Source organism: Myotis lucifugus, unplaced genomic scaffold, assembly GCF_000147115.1.
Source record: "Myotis lucifugus unplaced genomic scaffold, Myoluc2.0 scaffold_6, whole genome shotgun sequence".
NCBI lineage: Eukaryota > Metazoa > Chordata > Mammalia > Chiroptera > Vespertilionidae > Myotis > Myotis lucifugus.
The window spans coordinates 6683337-6707377 of NW_005871054.1; the positions used below are offsets into that span (position 1 = coordinate 6683337).

Here is a 24041-nt window from a genome sequence, read left to right on the forward strand (position 1 = left end):
TTAGTCCATGAAAAGATGAAAAGGATTAGGACAAAGACACTATGAAGTGTTTTTGATGTTCATTCCACAAACATATGTTGAATATCTAACAAGTTCCAGGTTATCCTCATTTCTTCAGGAATACACATATAAAACTATCAATTACAGCTCCCAGACAGGTGGGACCTGGGCATTAGTATAGTCTGGGCAGTGATCTGGAAGCTTAAAACTTAGGCAGATATGGGGGTCACTTGCCCATGGTCTGCAGAGAATAGTGGCTAGCAGAAATAATATAAAAGATAATTTCTAGGAAAGATACAAAAATAAAAATCAGGCTGACCAGGTGAATTGTCAGTCCAAAGGAGGTATAGGCTCAGAGGAGGACTCCTAGGAGGAGGCAATGGGATAGAAGTTAAAAAAAGGGCAGGTGGAATTCCTGAGGCAGATTGGATTCTGCATAAAGCTTCATAGAGCATGTTCTGCAATGTGGGCTGGAAGAGGGGTGGACAAACACAGTCCCTGCCTTCAAGAAGATCACAGCTTAGCAGAAGAAAGATACCAGGTAACACCCATTTAATTCTGCACAAGTACATGTCAGCTCCACCCAATAGCTCCCTAAGCCTGGAAAAATGCCTCAGCCAAATTCGTGTTATATGGATGGATAAAGATAATGAAAATGATGTCAAATACACAAAGGAGGTTGTAGATAAAGAGATAGGGCAGGGAAGTGGAATGCCCCAAAGATGAGAAGTCAGACACATGGAGTTAACTGGGACAAGTCGTCTGACCTCCAAGTTCTGTGATGGAGTTGGAGTAGATGGTTGCTAATATTCCCTTTTTCTTATTTTTCCTTTTCACCATAAAATGAATTCATTTATATTAAATCAGATTGGAAAATCCTTTCTGATCCTGCCATCCTTCCAACTAAATTGAACAAATTCAAGTGTTTTATAACTCTTGGCCCTTTTAAACATTAATTACAATTGAAGCATCTGCTTGAACAGAGTTATTTTTTTAAAAAAACAACACTTAAATCTAAGCAATATCCTTGCAATATCTCCCTTGTGGATATGTAAACTTTTAACCTCTTACCTTGAATAGAGTTTCCACATTTACCCTATTCAATCAACAATAAAAGTCAGATATGTCATTTCTTATATTTTTCCGTTAGCAGCATGCTATAATTCCAAGTAGAAAGGGTTTGAGATGTGGGTTTTTTCTTTTTTTGCCTTTTTACATTCTACAGTGAGAAAGAAGTTAATGCTAGTTTATCAAAATAATTTATGCCTTAAAATTCCTCTAAGAGCAGAGAGAAAATAGCTTTCATTCCATTTTAGGCTTTCGTCTAAGCAGTTCCATTGCTATAGGATATAACATACTAAGAAAAAAAATTATAAATCAGTATTCCTGATGCTATTACACACTTTTTAAAATTCTAAATTTCAACATACACAATGTCTTTGATTTTGTTTGAATCCCTATTCCCTACAAAATTAATTTTTTAAGACATTTAAAAACCAATTGGAGTATCTGTAATCAGTTTCAAGGTGCAAGATTAAGTATTCACAAAAAGACAGATGAGGATAACTTTCTATTCTAATAATAATCCACAAAGTGAAGGAAAAAATAACTCAAGTATGGTAAAATAAAGTTGGAGAGTAGGACATCAAAAATTCTAAAAGTCAGCAAAACATGGAAAGATTCCAAACTGGCAAAAGTAGGAGAGTGATAATCCGTTTCTTTAAATTACACATTAAAATAAAATTAACAATTTTCAGAGGGTATTATTTCTAATTTTATGCTTTATATAACAATCATCTTGAAACCCCATCAGCCTTGATTAGCCAAATAAAGTTTCCGGAAAAGCTAAGTTTGAAAGGAAAGAGGGAGAAACTTGTAACCAAAAACAAAAATAAAACTTCACATCTGTGTCTGCATCTGAAGTTGCCCTGTAAGATCTGATAACTTATTAGAAAGCAATCTTTTTTGCAAGTGGATTTACATCATACATTTTATCTCTCCAAGGAAATTCTAATTACTGACTCCAAACATTTTTGATTGATTTGCTTTTTATTCATCCAAGGTATTCTCTGCTCTATGATGAAATCAAGCCTTCAATAAAATTCCAAAAATTTCAGAACAATTTACAAGCTCCAGATGACTGAAAGTTTTCTCATGTCCATTTGGCATTCAGGAATAGAGTTTCACCAAATATATTCAGAAGAAGAATACATCTGGCACTCACTAAAACAAAGAACTCACCAATGACATACTTGAGGCAAATGAATGTCACATAAATGCAAATTTGCCAATATTCTTTGAGGCCAGAGCTGCAATCCAATCTCCATGTACTTCAATGAGCCCACTTATAAGGCACAGGCCACCAGTTACATGGGTTAATGTTTGGGGTATTTTATAAATTAATTTTTAAAATATGTATTATCTTTTGTGTACAGGTTTATAGTGATGTATGTGTGCAAGTGTGTGTATGTATGTGCATTAGAAAAGACTTAGCATCTGCTGAAAACCCACTTAAATTCATCTTATCTCTTAGCCATATGCTGCCTCCAATTCAGTGACAAAGACAAGATAGAATCAAAATTTTAGCACTAAAAAGAATATTAGAAGCTACTTCTTCCGAGGACTTGTTTCAATAATGGCAAGTAAAACAGAAATCTCAAAATTTTAGCACTAAAAAGAATATTAGAAGCTACTTCTTCCGAGGACTTGTTTCAATAATGGCAAGTAAAACAGAAATCCATGTCGAGTCACCAGAAGAGTATTTTCATGGATAATAATGGTAAACTTAGCTTTTTAAAAGTATTAAATTTTTAAGCATCAACAGGACAACAGCCCAGTAAAATAATTTAATCAACATTATTGTTACAAGAGTATGTTACAGAGCTACAATAGTCAGTTGTCATTTTTCATCATGTTACTAAGAATGCTACTATTTAACAAATGAACTCTTTCTATGAAAGGCAAGGGCTGGCTCCAGCACTAGCTTCTCCTCCAACAGCTTCATAAGGGAATATACTTTTACAAACCAACTAGACCCAAATATTGCCTGGTTTGACTATATGGCCAGAAATTGTAGGCTAATTCTGAGATTTGTCTTGGTCTCTAGAATGCCAGGGATACCCACTGGGCTCAGTTAGCTTACAACTGAATCAGCCACTCTGGTCATCAACATCTCTGAATCTCTTCTGAAATTGTGATCCCCTCCCCCCCCCGCCACCACCACCAAACAGAACTTCAAATCTTTACAATCTAAGGTTCCCCTGAGCTTACAGCTATTCAGCAAGATGAATTTATTACAATCTTTAACTGGAATTTGCTTAATCTATGCATCCAGTTTTAATCTCTAGAGTTGTACTACACTGAAGAAATCATCCATGCCTCTTTTCTGTCCCTGAAGTCATAAATTCGGTTGGTGGTGGGGAGAGAGAAACATTTACAGCATCAGACAGCCTGCAATTGAACCACACTTTGCTGCTCACCAGCTGTGTGACCAGGGCAAGTTACTAAACTCCTCTGTGCCTCAATTTATTTTTTAGTAAAATAGGCATGAACAATAGTCCTGGTGAGTTGTCCCATATGAAGTACTTAGTTTCTGAAATGGTGTAAGTACTACCTAAGTGTTAGTTAGTACTATTTATTATCAGTAAGGAAGTATAATTTTTATAAGTCACTTGAAATTCAAAAACTTAGTATCTCAGAGCCATTTATTCCAAAAATACTATCATCTCGGGATGTTGGTCAGTATGGTGCCACACATTTCTATGACCCAAGTCATCAAACTGCAGCGAATTGAATATCCAAACTCTGCTTCTTCTAAATATCCCATAAACTAGAGATAGTTACAAAAAAATATGAAGAAAATTTTCAACCTTAATAACTTCTTCTTTTCTATCATACAATGAATCTGATTTACTAAGCTCACAGTATAAACTGAGTAATAGGTCACTATGATTGATAATAACAACAAGTGGCAATAGCTACATGCAAGGAACTGTAGTGTACTAAGGGCTTTATGAGCATTCTCCTATTTAAAACCTCTACAAGACAAGAATTATTATTATCCCAATTTTATGCATGGCGAAACTGAGGCCCAAAGAGGGTAAGTAACTGTCCCAAGTTCACACAGCCTGTGAGTGGCACAGTCAAGACCTGAACCTAGGCTCTCTGGATCCCGGCCCTATACCATATTGCCCCCTCACTGGGGGTTATCTTAGGATGTAGCTATCATTTCTGAGCTAAACACTTTGGATATAGGAGATTTGATATTATTGGCAGAGCCTGGGCCACATACTCACCCAAAAAGTGTCAGAGGAAAATGAAGCTCCATACAAATCATAAGGACTGATATGCTCTAAATCAAACTGCAGTGTCTGAATTCAAGGAAAGTAAGAACCAGGGCAAAGGATATACATGAAATAAGGGCTCAGGATGGAAGCCCCAGCTCCTGGCCTATCTTGTAGTTCACAGAGGCAGGCCTAAATCCTGGAAGACTTGACAGCATGTATAGAATAGGCTGTCTTCCAGCCAGAGGAGCCTGGAATTGTGGACCCAGTACTCTTTATATGCCCAGTCTCATCAGCACACCGAAACAACTTAAACCACTACAGAAGACAATAATTCTGCCACATCACCAGGCCTATTTGCCAGGTTCTGGGCCTTGACATTCTAGTTGTATAGGCACTGAGTCATTTTTACAAATTTCCTTATTTGTAAGACCTAGGAGTTGGGAAACTTAGGGGCATTCTGTAGGCAAACCTGGCCATGGCCTACCACTATAAGGGTTGGTTTCCAAAGGAAAACCAGGATACTTATTAGTAGAAGAGAGAATAAATGAGAAACAGGCAAAAATGATGTGGTAAGCTAAGGGTAAGTTACAATGTGATAACAACAGATAAGTACAATATAATAACTACAGCTAAATGTTGTTATCCTAGTCAACGTTTATGAAGAACTGAAAGAAGTTTAGTGACTGCTGTGGTTACCCAGCTAGAGCACAGCAAAGTCCAGGTAAGAACTCCTGGCTACCTGTCCTATTTTCTTTCTAAATTACTTTCCTTTAAGTTCGCCTAGGACTGAAGGGTTTCCCAGGACACAGAACTTTCATTGAAAAACTGGAAACGTCCTCAAAAATCAGGACCACATTATGACATTCACGGTCCCTAGTCACTTTTGCCTTCGTGGTCCCCTTCCTCCATTAAATAAATAAATAAATAAATAAATAAATAAATAACTTTTCCAACTACAATAGTATAAATACAAATATAATTTAAGCTGAATGATACCTACTTTTTCCTTCTGACTTTAAAAGAAATTGAAACATTGCGGAGAAGTTCTAAAAGTATCATGGGTCCAAGGTTAGTCGGGCCTGGGAACAACCCATCATGGATCCACGTTCTCTCCATGTGTTGGCCATGGACAGCATGTATCCCTTTCCTGCTCAGGTTGGCTTACCACTGGGTTTTAACATGACTGCCAGTAGCAACTGAAGCAAAGGGCTGCATTGTTCCCCTCCACTGTGAGCTTAGAAAGCCTTTCCCCTAACTATGGAAAAGAAATCTTCCACTCAGTTCTGATCGGTATGAAGTGGGACAATAGCTTATCCCAAAACAATCGCTGGAAAATGCATTATTGATTTTATTACCTTTAGACTAATCAGGAGATACCCTATTGTTAGGAATAGGAATGATACCTAAATAATACTGGGTTATGTTACGATGGAGGAATGGTCTATTATAGGCCCTCATACCATGCATATCTAAGAACAATCATTCACATGTATTGAATATTTGCCATGAGTTTCTCACTCAGTCCTCACAACTTTTAAAAACAGAGTGTTATTCTCCCCATTTACAGAAACAGAAACTGAAGTTTAGGAAGCATAAAAGATTTGCCCAAGATAAGATTTTTTTAAAAATGGTACATAAAAAGAACAAAACATAAAAAAATTAATAAAATTAAAAATGCTTGCTCTAAAAGACATTAAGAAAAGAAAAAGACAAGATAAAGCCTGAGAGAAAATATTCAAAAAATATATATCTGACAAAGGTCTTGCAGGAAGACTATATTTTTAAAAATCCATTACAACTAATAATAAGACAAAAAACAATAAAGAATTGATTTAAAGATTTGAATGGGCTCTTCACAAAAGAGGATATATTGATAGTCAATAAGCATATTAAAAATGCTCAACGTCACTACCCCTGAGAGAAATCCTATATAATAAAAGCCTAGGTGACGTCGCATGATGTTGTCACAAGATGGCTACTGTGATGCCATCCCAAGATGGCCGCCACAAGATGGTCACCACAAGATGGCTGGCAGGGGAGGGCAGTTGGGGGCAACTAGGCCTGCAGTGGAGGGCAGTTGGGTGCAACCAGGCCTGCAGGGGAGGGCAGTTGGGGGGGACCAGGCCTGCAGGGGAGAGCAGTTGGGGGCAACCAGGCCTGTAGGTGAGGGCAGTTGGGGGCAATCAGGCTGGCAGGGGAGGGCAGTTGGGGGCAACCAGGCCTGTAGGTGAGGGCAGTTGGGGGCAATCACGCTGGCAGGGGAGGGCAGTTGGGGGCGATCGGGCCAGCAGGGGAGGGGAGTTGGGGGTGATCGGGCCGGCAGGGGAGCAGTTAGGAGTCAATCAGGCCAGTAGGGGATCGGTTAGGGGGCGATCAGGCAGGCAGGCAGGCGAGCAATGAGGAGCCAGCAGTCCCGGATTGTGAGAGGGATGTCCCCCAAGGGGTCCCAGATTGGAGAGGGTGCAGGCCGAGCTGAGGGACACCCTCCCCTGCACAAATTTTGTGCACCGGGCCTCTAGTCTATATATATAAAAGCCTAAGTGACCAAATGATGTAATGACTGGTCACTATGATGTTCACTGACCACCAGGGGGCAGACGCTCAATGCAGGAGCTGCCCCCTATTGGTCAGGGTGCTCCCACAATGGGAGCACCACTCAGCTAACCGAGGGGGGCCAGACTTCAGGCTCATGGCTGGCAAGTGCAGCTGCAGCAGCGTGAGCCTCTCACACCTCCACAGCAGCAATACCAAGCGGCAGTAGTGGCAGGTACAGCAGGGCTGGGATGAGCCAGAGTGTCGCCCGGCCCAGGCTTGGGCTCCTCCCCAGCAGTCCGACATTCCCCAAGGGGTCCTGGATTGTGAGAGGGTGCAGACCAGGCTGAGGGACTCCACCGGTGCATGAATTCGTGCACCAGGCCTCTAGTATAAAATAAAATCACAATTAGATGCCATTTACACACCCCTGATAATAGCTAACATTATAAATGACTGACAATACTAGGTGTTGGCAAGAAAGTGGAGCAAATGGAATCTCATACATTGCTGACAGGAAAATAAAATAGTCATCTCTGAGAAACAGTTTGATACTTCCTTATAAGGTTAAACATAACCCATACCGTATGACCCAGCAGTTCTACTCCTAATTATTTACCTAAAAAATTGTAAAACATGTCCACACAAAGATTTCTATGTGAATATCCATGACAGCCTTATTTATACACAATCCAAATATCCATCAACTGGTGAACAGATAAACAAATCAGTGTACTGGTATGTCCACACATAGACTACTCAGCAACAACAACAAAAATGAGCTTCTGATCACCTAACAGCAAGGATGCATTTCAAAACATGCTAAGTGAAGGAAGCCAACACAGAAGAGTACACACTCTAGTATTCCATTTAAATAACTTACGCCGAGAAAAGATTGCAGAGGAGCAGGGAACAAGCAAGGAGGCCTATTAGGAAGCCATTGTAATAATCCAAGTGGAAGATGGTGGTGGCTTAGACCATGGTGCTCACTAAAGAATTGATGGTTGAGCATCGACCTATGAACCAGGAGGTCACGGTTTGATTCCTGGTCAGGGCATATGCCTGGGTTGTGGGCTCAATCCCCATTGTGGGGCATGCAGGAGGCAGCTGATCAATGATTCTCTCTCATCATTGATGTTTCTATCTCTCTCTTCCTCTTCTTTCCTCTCTGAAACTAATCAAAATATTTTTTAAAAAATAATTGATAAGAAGTCCAATTCTGGATATATTTTGAAGATGAAACCAACGGAGTTTTCTGAAGAATTGAATGCAGGGTGTGTGATAAAAAGAAATCAAGGGATGACTACATGATATTGGACCTGAGCAAATAGAAAGATGAAATTGCTTTTAATTGAGGTGGTGAAGCAGCTGGGAAGAGTAAGCTGGGAGAGAGGGTGAGAATCAGCAGACCTGTACAATTTGAAATGTCTAGTAGGTGTACAGATGAAGATAAGAAGTCAGCGGTTGGGTACACAGGAAGAGTTCCAGGCTAGAGATAGAAATTTGGGAGTTTTAATCCACTATTTCTGAAGAATGGGTTGAGGATAGGTAGAAATAATTCAAAAGAAATAAAAGAGTCGTTATTTGCAGATGACATGATATTGTACATAGAAAACCCCAAAGACTCCATCAAAAAACTACTAGACTTAATAAATGAATTTGGCAATGTAGCAGGATACAAGATTAAAACCCAGAAATCTATGGCTTTTTTATACACCAATAATGAACTCACAGAAAGAGGGGGGAAAAATCCCATTACACCAAAAATAATTAAGATCCCTAGGAATAAACTTAACTAAGGAGGTAAAAGACCTATACTTGGAAAACTATAGGACATTGAAAAAAAGATAGAGGAAGACATAAACAAATGGAAGAACATACCATGTTCATAGATTGGTAGAATCAACATCATTAAAATGTCCATACTACCCAAAGCAACTTATAGATTCAATGCAATCCCCATTAAAATACCAACAGCATATTTCACAGACCTAGGACAAATTCTCCAAAAATGCATCTGGAATTTAAAAAAAGACCCCGAATAGCCACAGCAATCCTGAGAAAGAAGTACAAAGTTGGAGGGATCACAATACCAGGTATCAAGCTATATTACAAAGCCACTGTTCTCAAAACTGCCTGGTACTGGCACAAGAACAGTGGAACAGAACAGAGAACCCAGAAATAGACCCAAGCCACTATGCTCAATTAATATTTGACAAAGTAGGCAAGAGCATACAATGGAGTCAAGATAGTCTCTTCAATAAATGGTGCTGGGAAAATTGGTCAAATACATGCAAAAAAAATGAAACTGGATCACCAACTTGCACCATATACAAAAATAAACTCAAAACTGCTAAAGGACTTAAATGTAAGACAGGAAAATCATAAAAATCTTAGAAGACTCCATAGGCAACAAAATATCAGACATATGTCATAGCAATACCTTTACTGATACAGCTCCTAGGGCAATGGAAACTAAGGAGAAAATAAACAAATGGTATTACATCAAAATAAAAAGCTTCTGCACAGCAAAAGAAACCATCAACAAAACAAGAAAGCCCACTGCATGGGAGAACATATTTGCCAATGCTATCTCAGATAAGGGTTTAATCTCCAAAATTTACAGGGAACTCATACAACTTAACAAAAGGATGATAAATAATCCAATCAAAATGGGCAAAGGACCTAAATACACTTTTCAAAAGAGGACATACAGAAGGCCGAGAGACATATGAAAACATGCTCAAAGTCACTAATCATGTGAAAGATGCAAATCAAAACAACAATGAGGTACCATCTCACACCTGTCAGAATGGCTATCATCAACAAATCAACAAACGACAAGTGCGAGAGAGGATGTGGAGAAAAAGGAACCCTCTTGCACTGCTGGTAGGAATGCAGACTGGTGCAGCCACTGTGGAAAACAGTATGGAGTTTCCTCAAAGAGTTAAAAATGGAACTCCTATTTGACCCAGTAATCCCACTTCTAAGAATATATCCCAAGAAACCAGAAACACCAATCAGAAAGGATATATGCACCCATATGTTCATAGCAGCACAATTTACAATAGCTAAGATTTGGAAACATCCTAAGTGCCCATCAACAGATGAGTGGATTCAAAAACAGTTGTACATCTACACAATGGAATACTACACTGCTATAAAAAAGAAGGAACTTTTACCATTTACAACAGCATGGATGGAACTGAAAAGCATTATGCTAAGCGGAATAAGCCCATCAAAGAAAGATAAATATGATATGATCTCACTCATAAGTGGGATCTAATGAACAACATAAACTGATGAACAAAAATAGATCCAGAGACAATGTAATACTGGACAGACCGTCTGACCTCAGAGAGAAGGTGGGGGGGAGGGTTGGAGATCAACCAAAGGACTTGTATGCATGGATATTAGCATAACTAATGGACACAGATATCGGGGAGGTGGGGGCTTGTCCTAGGGGGTGGGAGTGGCTGGGAGGGAGGTCAATCAGGGAAAAGGGAGACATATGTAATACTTTAAACAATTTTTAGAAAAGGAAATAAAAGAAAATCTCTCTGGACAGATCTTTTTACTGTACAAAATCAAATATCTAATTTTTAAAAATTTTGGAGATCATTAATGACTAGGAAAACAAACATTCATATTTTGTTAGTAAAAATCTTCAGTACTATTAGCTAAATTGCATATACTCAAGTAAGGTTCAGGCATGAAGCTCCTCTGAGTTTGCCCCGTATCGTGTGGCTTGCAACCAAATTGGCAATGTCTGGGCAACCCACTGCATACTCCAAAGATAAGGAGAGAGGCTTCCACCTGATAGCCTGGGTCTACCACCTTTCCCACTGCAGGGAAGGAAAAGGAGCTGTTCCTCTCCCTCCCACCTTCTGCCTCCAGCTCTGGGTCAAAGTTCTTAATACCTCCAGTTTATACATTGTCTCATTCATGATATTGTGTTTGGCTGTTTGCTTTTTAGAGGACATGACTGCCTTGGAAGCAAACTATTAATCTGATTTTAGATTGTAGGCTTCAGAGATAACTGCAATCTGTGTGGTATGATTTGAAGAAGCCAGGGGAAAAAAAAATTGTTTCCCCTCCAGATTCCTGAAATTCCACATTAGAATGAAAGGTGAGAGTGCAATGCCCAACTTGGAATGACCAGGACTGGGGACTCTCCCACAAATGAACCAGTGGAGAGAAGAAAGGCAGTAGGTGAGAAACGGGGCCCATAAAAAAAGGAGGTTTGAGAAAACAAAATCAAACTCCACCTCACATTTTTGTTAGTGTGAGTTCTACTTGGCCTATTCCCAACACCTGGAACATAATAGGTCACAAATATTTGTTGAATGAATGAATTAACTCTTTCCTAGGTTTGAGGAAGCAGACCCTCCCCCACTCCCAAAAACAAACAAACAAACAAAGCATCTGAAAGAAAAGACAAAAAAATCAGTTCTGTGAATGGGATTAATTTACTCTCCTAGAATTCACTTGGGAATTGCGGGGGGGGGGGGGGGGGGGCGGGGAAATAAAGCAATTTTCCAGGACCCTCAGAAGCTCTCCTCCAGAGAGTATCCCCCTCCACAGGCACCAGAAATTGCCCCGGAGGCTGGAGCATCACAAAGGCTGATGCAAACCCCATATGCCAAACGTGCCATCTTCGACCTGGGGTTCCAGTCCATGAGAACTGGGGAGGAGGGATAGGTGGGGTGCTGGAGAGAGCCCTGGGCCAGGGGGTGCGGACCCAGCCCCGCAGCGCGCTCTCCCCGCTCGGCTTGCAGTGCTAGGCTCAGCCCAAGCGCCTCCCTCAGCTCTCTCCTCCGCCCTCCTTCGCCCTCCCCCTTTCCCTCCCTTTCTCCTCCTCCTCCTCCTGCGGCTGCAGCCACTGCCAGAACTCGCCAGTTCAGACCCACGGGGCTGCCCTCCCCTGCACTCTCCCCTCGCTGCCCGGGTCCGGAGCGCTGCGCTGCCGCGCAGGTAGGAGCCCCCCGACGCGGGGGTCACACCATTGCGCCTAGTGCCCGCAGGGCTGCGCGCCGGCGAGTAAGTGGGGTAACCTGAGGGGTGCAGTGTACCCGAGAACTGACCCAGACTTTGCAGGATCTCTCAGGCAGAAAGGGAGGTGGAGGTGTGCGGTCTGGGAATGCGATTTGTCAGCATGTGCCGGTACCAGGGTGACATCTGTTTGCATGGGCATGTGTGTGCGCGCCAACAGTCATCAGACAGGGCTTTGCCCCTAAACGAGATTTTGAAATTTTCAGGGGCTAATGTGCGAGATTTAAGACGCACCTGGATTCCACAGGCGCTGGTAAAAACTGGAGCGCTGAGCAGCTCCAGGGATTGCCGCCTGTTAGCCTACTGTTGAGAAAAGGGACCTCACTTCATTGGGGGCGCCAGGCCCGCCACCCCGAAACTCAGGCTTCGGTGTGGTCCCCCGGTTCAGGCCTTAGGCAACCCCAGTCCTGAAGGTAGCGTGTCGGGGACCGAGAAACTAGCGAGGCACAAGGGAAGCAGACGCTCCTCCACACAACCTGGAGCTTTTAAACAAAGCCGCGCGCAGAGAACGGCGTGGAAATATCACTTTTGAGAGTTGGTGCTGGGGGACGTGAGAAGGAGCTCTTGAGGGGCAGGTATTCTAGAACTGGGAAGAGATTGCCAGGTTTTGTTGTGGTGTTTTGTTTAGTTTTACGTGTGAGACCAAGGTAATTCATATTGGTTCGCAGGTATTTCTCCTGAGCTGTGCAAAGAACTTCACTAGCTGGAGGTGAACTTATAGGGAAAAGCCTTAACGTTCAAGGGGATAGGAGATTTGCTGTCCCACCTTCTCTCTTGCTAATAAGTAACTAAATAAACAAATACCACCTCTTTTGAAATTAATTACCTCAATTCTTTTCCTTCTGCCTCATTCTGGAGCCTGTTGCGTAGGTGCAGTATGAAAGGTACGCTGTGTGTCCTTTGTATATGTTTAGCACGGCCGGATGGAGTGAAGTGAAATGTAACTCTGCAGCCCTGTTACAGACTTTGGTGCCTCCTTTGGCCACTGGAAGGTTGAGGAGGGGGTGGGGAGTTGAGAAAGTAGATTGAAGTTGGGTATCATGGAGCCTCTGCTTTTCCCCGCCCTCCTTCCTTACTTGTTACCTCATAGCTAAAGTTTTGTTATTTGCCCTGCAGCTGATACTAAGCATCTCTTTGTCCTGTGTTTTCTTGGAGATTCACGATGTTGAAAGCCCTTTTCCTAACTATGCTGACTCTGGCGCTGGTCAAGTCACAGGACACTGAGGAAACCATCACATACACGGTAAGGGGTGATGGAATTTGAGATAAGTGCTGTTCAGCGGGATTCTGTGACACAAGGGAGACTTGATCCACTCTTGCCAGTGTATGTGGGCTGCACTCGCAGAGGGTAATAAACAATGCCTTAGCATGGTTCACGTTTGATTCCTTGTAAATTGCAGGTGGTCCTTTCTAAAGTTCATTTAGATTACCGATTGAGATAGAGACTAAAATGTAATTAATGATCTGTGTAAGGCAAGAGAGAGAGAGAGAGAGAGAGAGAGAGAGAGAGAGAACCATTTTAAAATGAAAACCAAAGTAAGCTACATGTTTCCAACACATTCAATAAATTAATGGGTGTCAGGAATTGGAAAACCAGGATTCCTACATACATACAGATGAAACCAAAACTGGCAGAGAAAGACTTTACTCAAAATCAGTAAACATCAGAAAAGCACTTTGCCTCATGTATACATGTGACTTATGTTCTCAGTAAGTGGCCTTTATTGACTTTATAAAGGCTGATATTCATTTATAGTATAACTGATAACTCATATAAATGCCCTTGCGATAAACTATATGTGTTACCAGGATGTGGAATTTGCTCAAGTGGTTTTGAAATGCATTGTGTGAAATTTGATTTTGCATTTTCTAATTAGCATATCTGATATTTCCAGATAATATCTGATTAATTAGTTAATTGCATGGGTATGCATAACTAATGTTTACTAAAATATTGAAAATATCATCTGACCTCTCCCACTGCCAGGAGTGGATGTGATGAGGACAGAGGGTGGTACTTACCTCACTTCTGATGAGTTTGCACCTCTGTTTTGTGTTCTTTACTCTTTAATCAGTGTTGTGAGGCAAATGACATTTGTCCTGAATCAGAATATGAAAAACACATTTTTTTTACTTGTTTCCAATTTAAAATTAAGTAATGTTACTTAGAAAAATGTGAAATTTTTTTTAAACAAAATTCTTAAAAGTGAGCTAATGTCAATTACTGATAATAAACATTATATCACTTTTTGGTACCATATCATCCCTAGAATGATAGTATTCATCTGGCAAATGTTCCTTGTTGTTGTTCAAATCAACTATCAATCAAATAGGGTTTAATATAAATATTTTGTTAACCTAATGGTAAATGTAATTGCTTCCTCTGCTGAAGATAAATAAAGCAAGAGAAATGAATACATGTGTTGTTTATCTTCTACTGAAAATGTTTTGTTATGCAGGCTAAATTAAACCTTCTTAGTTTAAGTTAGGTAGCTAACATTAAATTAGCTACCCACTTTCATATTCATCTAATAAAAGATTTTATAGCTTTTATAATTTCTTGTTTTATACTCCCTCCCCTTTGCTAATCACTAAATCTTATTCATCTTTAGCAGAGAAAGTTCCCTGTGGATTAAACACAATTGTTTTAAGATTACACACTAGGGTTCACTATTATGACAACAGATTTCCCAGATATGTCATCCTTTTTGTGCTAAGATTAGATCTATTCTCTTTTTTGACTTGTGTATGCCTAATGATTAGTGGTTGAAGAATAAGATGTAACTATTTTTAAGTATCCCACGGTGGAGACATTATCTCGTTTCATTCTCACAGCAAAGTGTAAGGTAAGTAGCATCATCTTCCCTCTGCTGGGAGTAGAACTGAAGGTCTGGGAGAGTATCTCACTTGCTTAAGGCTACAAAGCCAGCAAGTGGTTAGCTAAATTTACTCTAGGCTTGTATAATAGTAGATCCATATTAAAGGTACTGGAACTAAATACCTATAGCAAACTGAAGTTTTTTCTATTAACATGCAGATTATTTAAGTGAACTGTCATTTTTCGTGGCTTGAAAGAGGTACTTTTCAGAAGGATGGGCGCATATCCATAAGATAGCATTCCCCCTCCATATTAAAGATAGGGTGCATTCAGTTAGTTACTCACCAAGTATCTGCTATGTGCATAAGCAGTTCTCATTACTATCAAAAGAATTTAAGTTTATTTGTTTACTAAGAAAATCAGACCTTAACCTCAGGGATTTTACCCTGGGAAGATACTGTTAAAAAGCACAAAGTTCCTAAGCAAGTACAAATAATATTTTTATACAGGTTATACAAGTTGCTAAAGCAATAGAAAAGCAAGGAGGTAATTAATGTCAGTGGTGGAATACTGGAGGAGATAGAACTCTGTGCTGGTTCTTGAAGGAAGTAATGACTTTGGATTAATCCAAAAAGGCTGAAGAGGCACTTGAATCAGGAAGAAAAGAAATTGGCATAATCAAAGTCTAGAAGTGTAAACAACCGAGACAATTCCAAGAGGTGACATGGTCAGATGGGCTGGAGCTGGGTAGTAGGAAGAAATTTGGAGATGATAATAATGAGAGATGAGAGATCTGCAGGCCACTGTGATCTCTTAGATCAGTGGTTCTCAACCTTCCTAATGCTACGACCTTTTAATACAGTTCCTCATGTTGTGGTGACCCCCAACCATAAAATTATTTTCGTTGCTACTTCATAACTGTAATTTTGCTACTGTTATGAATCATAATGTAAATATCTGATATGCAGGATGTATTTTCATTGTTACAAATTGAACATAATTAAAGCATAGTGATTAATCACAAAAACAATATGTAATTATATATGTGTTTTCCAGTGGTCTTAGGCGACCCCTGTGAAAGGGTCGTTCGACCCCCAAAGGGGTCTCGACCCACAGGTTGAGAACCGCTGTCTTAGATGGAGTAACAACATAACCAAGAGAGCAAGAAAGATTGCCAGGGAGGCTGTTGTGCACCATATAGAGATATGGAGACCTGTTAAGGAGCCTTGCCTGCTTATGAGGTCAGGAAGGCTTATACTAATTGGTAGATACAGAAATGGACACAAAGTCAACAGAACTTGAAGGAAAATAATTTAAAAAGTCAATACTGATGTCAAAATTGTAATCCTGACTCCCGAGAATGGTGGTAGTGCCTTTCTTGAACAATGTTTGGGAAACTTGGAAAAATTAGTTTGGGAGATAAAGTAAATTTAGTTTTTCCCCGCTAAGTTTCAGATATCAGTAAAATATCTACACTGACCTCTCTGTCTCCATTCAGCTATTTACTTGCCAAGCATCTGTTGTGTGCATAAGCAACTCTCAGCTCTATTAAAATAATTTATTTTTTGTTTACTATACTTTTTCTCAATATTTCCTGACGCATCTTTCTTTTCTCAAGAAATAGCCTCTGCTAAATGAAATAAGCCTGTCAGAGAAAGACAGATACCATATGATTTCACTTATATGTGGAATCTAATGAACAAAATAAACTAACAAACAAAATAGAAACAAATTCAGAGATACATAGAACAGACTGACAGCTGTTAGAGGGGAGGAGGTTGAGGAGAGGGGAAAAAAGGTGAAGGGATTAAGCAAAAAACAAAAAGCAAAAAAAACTCATAGACAGACAACAGTATGGTGACTACCTGAGGAAAACGGAGGTAGAGGGAGGTAATAGAGGGTAAAGGAGGAATAAACCGTGTTAGAAGGAGACTTAACTTGAGGTGGTGAGCACATAGTACAATATACAATGTATAGATGATGTTTTACAGAATTGTACACATAAAACTGATATAATTTTTAACTACTATCACCCCCAATAAATTCAATAAAAAGTAAAATAAAATAGAAGTAGCACCTAGATTATCTGTATCAGAATCATATGGGATGCTTGTTAGAAACTCAGATTCCAGGCCTCCTACCAGAATCTGATCTTTTGGGTGGAACCAGCACATTGGTGATTCTTAACCATAATACAGTGTGATATTCACTGACCTTCAGTAAGAATTCAGTTCCTGTCTGTCCCAAAGAAAGGTTTCCCAGATTTGGCCCTGTCTACCTCTCTAACCTTATCCCCACCCACCCAAGACTACTTGCAGCTCCATCCCCTCTTTAACAGTTTTACTCTTCTAAGTCCCCATTCACTTGTGGCCTCCCTCACAGAGTCTTTCCTTCCATCCTGTTGTGCCCACCATATCCCTGGGCAGAGTCCACAACTCCTACCTACATGTATACTTGTGTCATGGCACCTAACATATTGTTCCAATTTGTCTACCTGTCTGTCTCCTCTTCTGGCCTATGAACTGCTTGAGGGCAGGGAAAAGGGCTTCATGATCTTTGCATTCCCAGGGACTAGAATGGTGCGAGAAGGTTCTTGATAGATGGTTCAGTAAGTGAACCAGAGGACCTGTGGGAACTGAAACTAGGAGGCAGGCCAGGGTGTGAGAGGGAGGCTCTGAACCCAGCTGAATGGGAATCATAAGGAACACCAGGTGCTGGAATGCTTTGGAGAAAGAAGAGAAGAGTCAAGGGCTGAAAAAAAGAACTCAGTTGGATTTTTTTTTTGGGCGGGGGGGGATTTACAATGTGGAAGAAACAGCAAATAAAGCAAAAAAGACCAGAGCAGTCAGAGAGATTGGAAATTAGTATCAAGACAGGGAAGAATTCCAAGAAGATGGTCATGGGTGATTATATCAAACACAACAGTAGAGTTGAGGCAGCTGATGATTGGGAAGGGATGCCTCAAGCGGGACAATGCATAGATTTGTCTTTAAAAAAAAAGAAAAGCTAGAGAATGTTAAACTACCCATTTCATCATCTATCTAGGAAGCTAGTGCAAAGATTGTTGCCATAAGAATGACACTTTTAGAGTGACTTCCTAGGGACTGGATACACCAACTAACTGTCTCCTGGCCCCATCTTGATGTTTTCTTCACAGCAATGCACAGATGGATATGAGTGGGATCCTGTAAGACAGCAATGCAAAGGTGAGCCAACTTCAAAGACTTCCCATCTGAACATAGCTTTCTGTGTCACTCTTCATCTTATGTCACTCTTCCTGTACTGTTTGTATTATACCAAAAAATAGATGAGCATATATGTACATGTTCAGTTTTCCCCCTAAGAAGATTCCTGACTTATTTTATTATTCACCACAGATATTGATGAATGTGACATTGTCCCAGATGCCTGCAAAGGTGGAATGAAATGCGTCAACCACTATGGAGGATACCTCTGCCTTCCTAAAACAGCCCAGATTATTGTCAATAATGAACAACCTCAGCAAGAAACACCAGCAGCCGAAACTGTGGGTGCAGCTGCAAATGCAGTTGCAACCTCGGGTGCAGCTGGGGGTGTAGCAGCCAGTGGCATGGCATCCAGTGGAGTGGTGCCTGGGACTGGTTATGTCGCCAGTGCTGCTGCAGTTGCAGGTCCAGAAGTGCAGACTGGCCGAAATAACTTTGTTATCCGGCGGAACCCAGCTGACCCTCAGCGCATTCCCTCCAACCCTTCTCACAGGATCCAGTGTGCAACAGGCTATGAGCAGAGTGAGCATAACATCTGCCAAGGTAAGCGTGACTTCTTTTACTAACAAATAGGTTCTTGCCCAAGTGCACCACGTGGTGAAAATAACAACTCACACATTTTCACCACGTGCCAGCTTCTCACATATGCCAGACATTGTGCTAAATGCTTTGCCTGCGATAATCCTAAAAGGTAGTTGCTGCCCTCATAGTCGTCATTTTACAAATGAGGACTCAGAGAGGTTCTCACCAGTGGTTCTCAACTTTAGCTGCACATATTTAGAGTCACTTGGGAGCCTTTAAAACTCCTCTACGTTCAAGTCACACCCCAGGCCAATTCAATAACAATCTCAGGCATCAGTATTTTTTAAAGCTCCTCACGTGGTTCCAGCATGCAGTCAAGTTTGAAAACCCAGGGTCACACAGATGGTGAGTGCAGAGCCAGCCTTGAGACCTGGCAGACAGGGCCAGAGTTACAGCTGTCAGAAGGAGCAGTCAGGTTATCCATGGGAATTTGACATTGTTCTGCCAAGCTACTCCATACTAGTAAATATCCCCCTTTGGGTTCTCAAGTTTTCTTTTCATTGAACTTACCACTGACATTTTTTCCTTATTATGGGATAAAGAAATGGGGCTCCTGCTTCTCAGTACCATTTTCCCCACTCTTACTCACATGTCTTTTAAAGCTCTCATTTGAACACATTTTGCATATGAAATGGCAACATCTGTCTGGGTTTTTCTGTTTATTGTCACAAAGAGTACACATTGCTGTGTATTCTAGAAACAGCTGTAGACTCATGCTAGCAAAGCAATAAGAATCTTGGGCTTTGAAGACACATAGGATAGTAGCTAACTGGACTGTGCTAAGGGATTGTTTCCCTCTTCCTACTTGACAAACCCTTTCAGATCTGCTTGATGTGGAGATTGTGTTACTGAGCTAGGCCACAGGAGTCCCAGACTCCTTTTTCATTGCAGGGCTGACTGAGTAGACTTCCTATTACACCATAAATGCCAGGGACACATTGGTCAATGGAAAGGGCCAGGAGTTCTTACCTTCTACCTCCTCACGAGTGAGGAAGAGAGCACCTTCCTCCCTCAACACTGAGGAGTTCAATTGGGATCACCTAGCTGCTGCATTAAGTGAAAAAAGCATCTTCTGGTCTCCTGGGATGCTGCCCCTCATTCGCCAGTGTTGAGTTTTATCTCTTATATAAGAGGTAGTAGATTTTAAATGGAAATCTATCATGTTCTGACTTTTATTATTTTACTAGGGGCCCAGTGCATGAATTCGTGCACCTTGACAGGAACTGTGGGCCACAAGGCTGCAGTGGGCACAGGGGCAGGTCTCGGCCCATCCTCTGCACCCCTGCCCGGCCCCTCCCACCTCAGCCCCCAGTCCCCTGTCTGCCAGCAGCCCCATTCCCACCACCTTCGCTCCCACACGCTGACAGTTCCGGCCCTGCTCGCACCTGCTGATGGTGCAGAGCAATTGGGGCCGGCGCCAGAAGTGGGTGCGAGCAGTGGCTCCAGCGCTGGAAGCAGGTGTGAGTGGGGCTGTCGCCGGCAGCAGTTGCGAGCAGTGGCTGCTGGCCCCAATTGCCCCTCAGGAGCAGGGGGAGGTGGAGAAGCCCTGAAGGGTGATCGGGGGTGTAGCCACTGCTCACACCTGCTGATGGCGCTGAGCAATCAGGGCCAGCGCCAGGCGCTGGCAACAGGTGCGAGCAGCAGCTCAGGCGCTGGCAGTGGGTGCAAGCAGGGCTGGCGCCGGCAGCAGGTGTGAGTGCCTGGCAGGACCGCAGCATGTAGAAACAAAGAATTTTCAGTAACCACCAGAGGCTCGCCCCAATGACAGTGACCAGCACCCTGCCTTAGTCTGGCGCCCTTGCTCACCTGCTCCACCATCCCACCGCGGCTGATGCCTGCCATGTTCCGCATTCTGCCACCTGCTGCTGACGCCTGTCATGTTCTGCACTCACCCCCTGGTGGTCAGCGCACATCATAGCGACCAGTTGTTCGGTTGTTCAATTGTTCCACCATTCGGTCTATTTGCATATTAGGGTTTTATATATATAGATATTTTGTGTTCAAGTTTTAAGTACCCCACAACAAGAGCTGTGATGGTGTCACTTTCCAGAGAGCCCATCGTATGAACATCTGTTTTGTGTTACTGTCATGAGTCAGAATTCCAATATTGATGATGAATGCCTCAGCATCTGCTTAATATTCTGATATTTAGGATTATGTCAAGGAGATAACCTCATGAGGTTATGTGTGTGCGTGTGTGTGTGTGTGTGTGTGTGTGTGTGTGTTTGAGTGAATATTGATTTTAAAAATACCTGCGTCTATTTAAGATACCAATTTTACTTGTTATTGAAATATATAATTATATTAGAAGGTTTGGTGATATTTTTCCTAAAACGGAAATGTTTTTCTGAAATGTTTTAAGTATGACTTTTATATGCTGAATTATTTTTTATACTTCAGATGTATATTTCACTGGTACTTGGGAGAAAAAAAAACACACAAATAAATGAAGGGCTATTTCCTAAAGTAGTTTAGGAAATAGTTTATAGTCCATCATTGACAATTGTGGTTGAATTAAAAAAAAATGATACCTATAACCAAATGAATAAGTTCTAGAATAAAATATATTCAGAACTTACAACATTCATTGGTTACAGTAGAAACTGTATAATAATATGTGAATAATAAATATGAGATCTTTTCTTTTAAAAAATCGAGCCTAATCCAACCAGTGTGGCTCAGTGGTTGAGCATCAACCCATGAACCAGGAGGTCACGGTTCGATTCTGGGTCAGGGCACATGCCCAGGTTGCAGGCTCAATCCCCAGTGGGGGGCATGCAGGAGGCAACCAGTCAATGATTCTCTCTCATCATTGATGTTTCTATCTCTCTTTCCCTCTCCCATCCTCTCTGAAATTAATGAAAACATATTTTTAAAAAAGATTTAGGCTATCTTACAAAGAAGTTACTTTTCACATATTAAAACATTTATAATTCTTACTTCTTTGGGAAATTTGTATAGTGATAAGCTAAAACTATTAAATGCCTTTCTTATGGTAGATGCTATATAATTATTGGTTGTACACAGGGTATTTCCCAAACTATTCTGCATAATTCAACCAATTTCTACAACTTGGGATTGAGGGGGTGGGGGAGATCTGTATAATTAGAAGCAGGGTTAAAAGGTTTTTGGCTGACTTACAACTTAAGTTGGATTTTCCAACCTCACAGATTTTACAAAGTGCCCACAAATGTGGATTTACTTAATTGTTGATAAAAGGGGGTTATTTCATATGATAACAACAGGATAATCTGTCTAGGGAATCTGACTAACAAGTCGAGTCACACTTATGCTCGTTTATTATTGAGCTAATCAAACATGCAGTCCAGCTTCTTCTAATTGCCTACAGATGTATGACATTCTCATTTCAGGCCAGCAACACAAAATAATGTTTTATAACCAATGTGAAATAGTGGGGATCTCTGCTTAAAACAATAATGTGGACCTCTATTACTGACATCATTGTGGAGTTTGAGGAGTCTTCTGTTTTAATAAAGATCTCCACTCCCTTATAAATGATGCATACTTATGCCCAGTAATCCAAATACATTTACCATGGTCGCTGGATTAGAATAAATGAATGCCTCCAGATGAGTCATATTTGTATTAAAATTATTTCTTTTTTCCATATATATTTTTCAACAGGTACAATTTATCATGACATAACTTAAAGTTGAGGACATCTTTATGTAATGTCTGAAATCTGTACTGTTTCAGCATTAAAGTCAATTGTGCCTTTGAATGCACTATTACCAATCATAGGTGGCACCTAATAATTTAAATAGCACCAGATATTTTTAAATACATTCTATTTTATAAATATATATTTAACCAGCTGTCTATGTTTTAATATTTCGTGAAAACATGTTCCTTTTATTCCTTTTCTTAAAATTTTCCAGAGTTTTTAAATTTTGTGCAAAAACAAGGGGTTTAAAATGCAACATAACATCCAAATATCAATTCATATGAACAGGTTTTTTTCATGTAATTTGTGTCAATTAGTGATAATGATGGGGGAACTATTCCAATTTCAAATGACAGGTGGCAGCTCTATAATTACATAAGATCATGTCATTGTTACATACCTGGAGTCTTGGATAAGTAAAGTTTTATAAATTAATAGTTTCTCCATGTGCTATCATCTGCCTCAAAGACAACAGATATTCATCTCCTCCAAAGAGAGCTGGACCTTTGATGACTCACTTTATTTTTCTACATCTTAAGTGCATAGTCTCTATGTAATCTTCCTCAAAGGAGATGGAGTTAGAAATCACTAGTTCAAGTTGAGAAAGGATTTTGAATCATATACAACTTTCTAAGAGTCCCATTCTTGTAGGAAAAAAAAGCATTTGGGAACTGACAAGAGAAGACATCGATTGCCCAATTTGAAGGAATTTGTTTACATAATTGAACTTTTAAAAAATTAAACATAGGATATTTTGTATAACTAGTAATTAATCGACTACTAAACTTATTGAGGATTTATAGGTATCATTACTAACCTGCTAAAGAAACTGCTCCATCAAAAACTGAACTTGCCCAGCCAGTGTCACTCAGTGGTTGAGCGTCAACCTATGAACCAAGAGGTCACGGTTTGATTCCCAGTCAGGGCAACATGCCTGGGTGGTGTGCAGGAGGGAGCTGATCAATGATTCTCTTTCATCACTGATGTTTCCTCTTCCTTCTTCTCTGAAATCAATTTAAAAAAAATTTTTTTAAAAAAGAACTCACTACAAATGCTTAATGAAGCCGATTATGGACCAAATCCAGAATGCAGTTCCTGGCTTGTATTATATAAGGTGAAAACATACCATAGAGTTTCCAACCATCCCTGTCTACCCGAGACTGTTCTGTTTTGAAAACAGAAAGCCCTACAACCCTGGAAATGCCTCAGTCCTGGGCAAATGGGATAGCTGATCACCCCAGCACACCCCCAATAATCAAATCTCCTATACTTCACAGACAAGAGTGAGAAAGTCCCAATATTACAGCCTTTTTTGTTTAGGTTAAGGTATTGTTTGTCCAATGGGACTGTTTTTTTAAGTTTGTTTTAAACTTTCAAAAACTAAACCTCATTTATTTTTATGCTGGACAGAGCCTTTATTTTCCCACTTGCCAATCTATCCATGAGCTGTTTCCACATTGTTCTAGATCACATGTGTAGGATACCTAGACATCAGTACCTACATACTTAGGTACATGTCACACAGCAGTTTGCTCATCTTACCACATTACTGCAGGGAAAAATTTTATCACACAATTAAATACCATGCTTCAATTAATTTCCCCCCAAATGTTTACTTTTAAAAATTTTAACTATGTTTTCAATTACTTTATTTTGTTTTTATCTTTATCATCTAAGACACAGAAGCAATTAAAAACCTAAAAAGGAAAAAAAATGCCTTTTGGAACAAAAATTATACTCATGGTTAAAAAACTACCTCTTGGGGACCATCTATTATCTTCCACACATTTCTTCATAAAACATAAGGATAACTAAAATACTATTTTGAAAAAAAAGTTATT

At 40.4% G+C, this 24041-nt stretch overlaps 1 protein-coding gene across 4 annotated transcripts in view; it reads left to right on the top strand.

Annotated features, from left to right (window-relative positions):
* Positions 1–11668: 11668 nt before the first annotated feature.
* EFEMP1 (EGF containing fibulin extracellular matrix protein 1) overlaps positions 11669–24041 on the top strand; it is a 66431-nt gene continuing 54058 nt past the window's right edge. The window contains exons 1-4 of one of the 4 annotated variants that reach the window (XM_006083317.3): positions 11669–11792; positions 13026–13113; positions 17846–17894; positions 18066–18476. In XM_006083317.3, the coding sequence (XP_006083379.1) occupies positions 13033–13113; positions 17846–17894; positions 18066–18476 (541 nt within the window). In that variant the 5' untranslated portion in view covers positions 11669–11792; positions 13026–13032. Of the gene's footprint in view, positions 11859–12724; positions 12755–13025; positions 13114–17845; positions 17895–18065; positions 18477–24041 lie in introns of those variants that run through there. The other 3 variants (XM_023746694.1, XM_006083316.3, XM_023746689.1) reach the window with 3 other exon arrangements.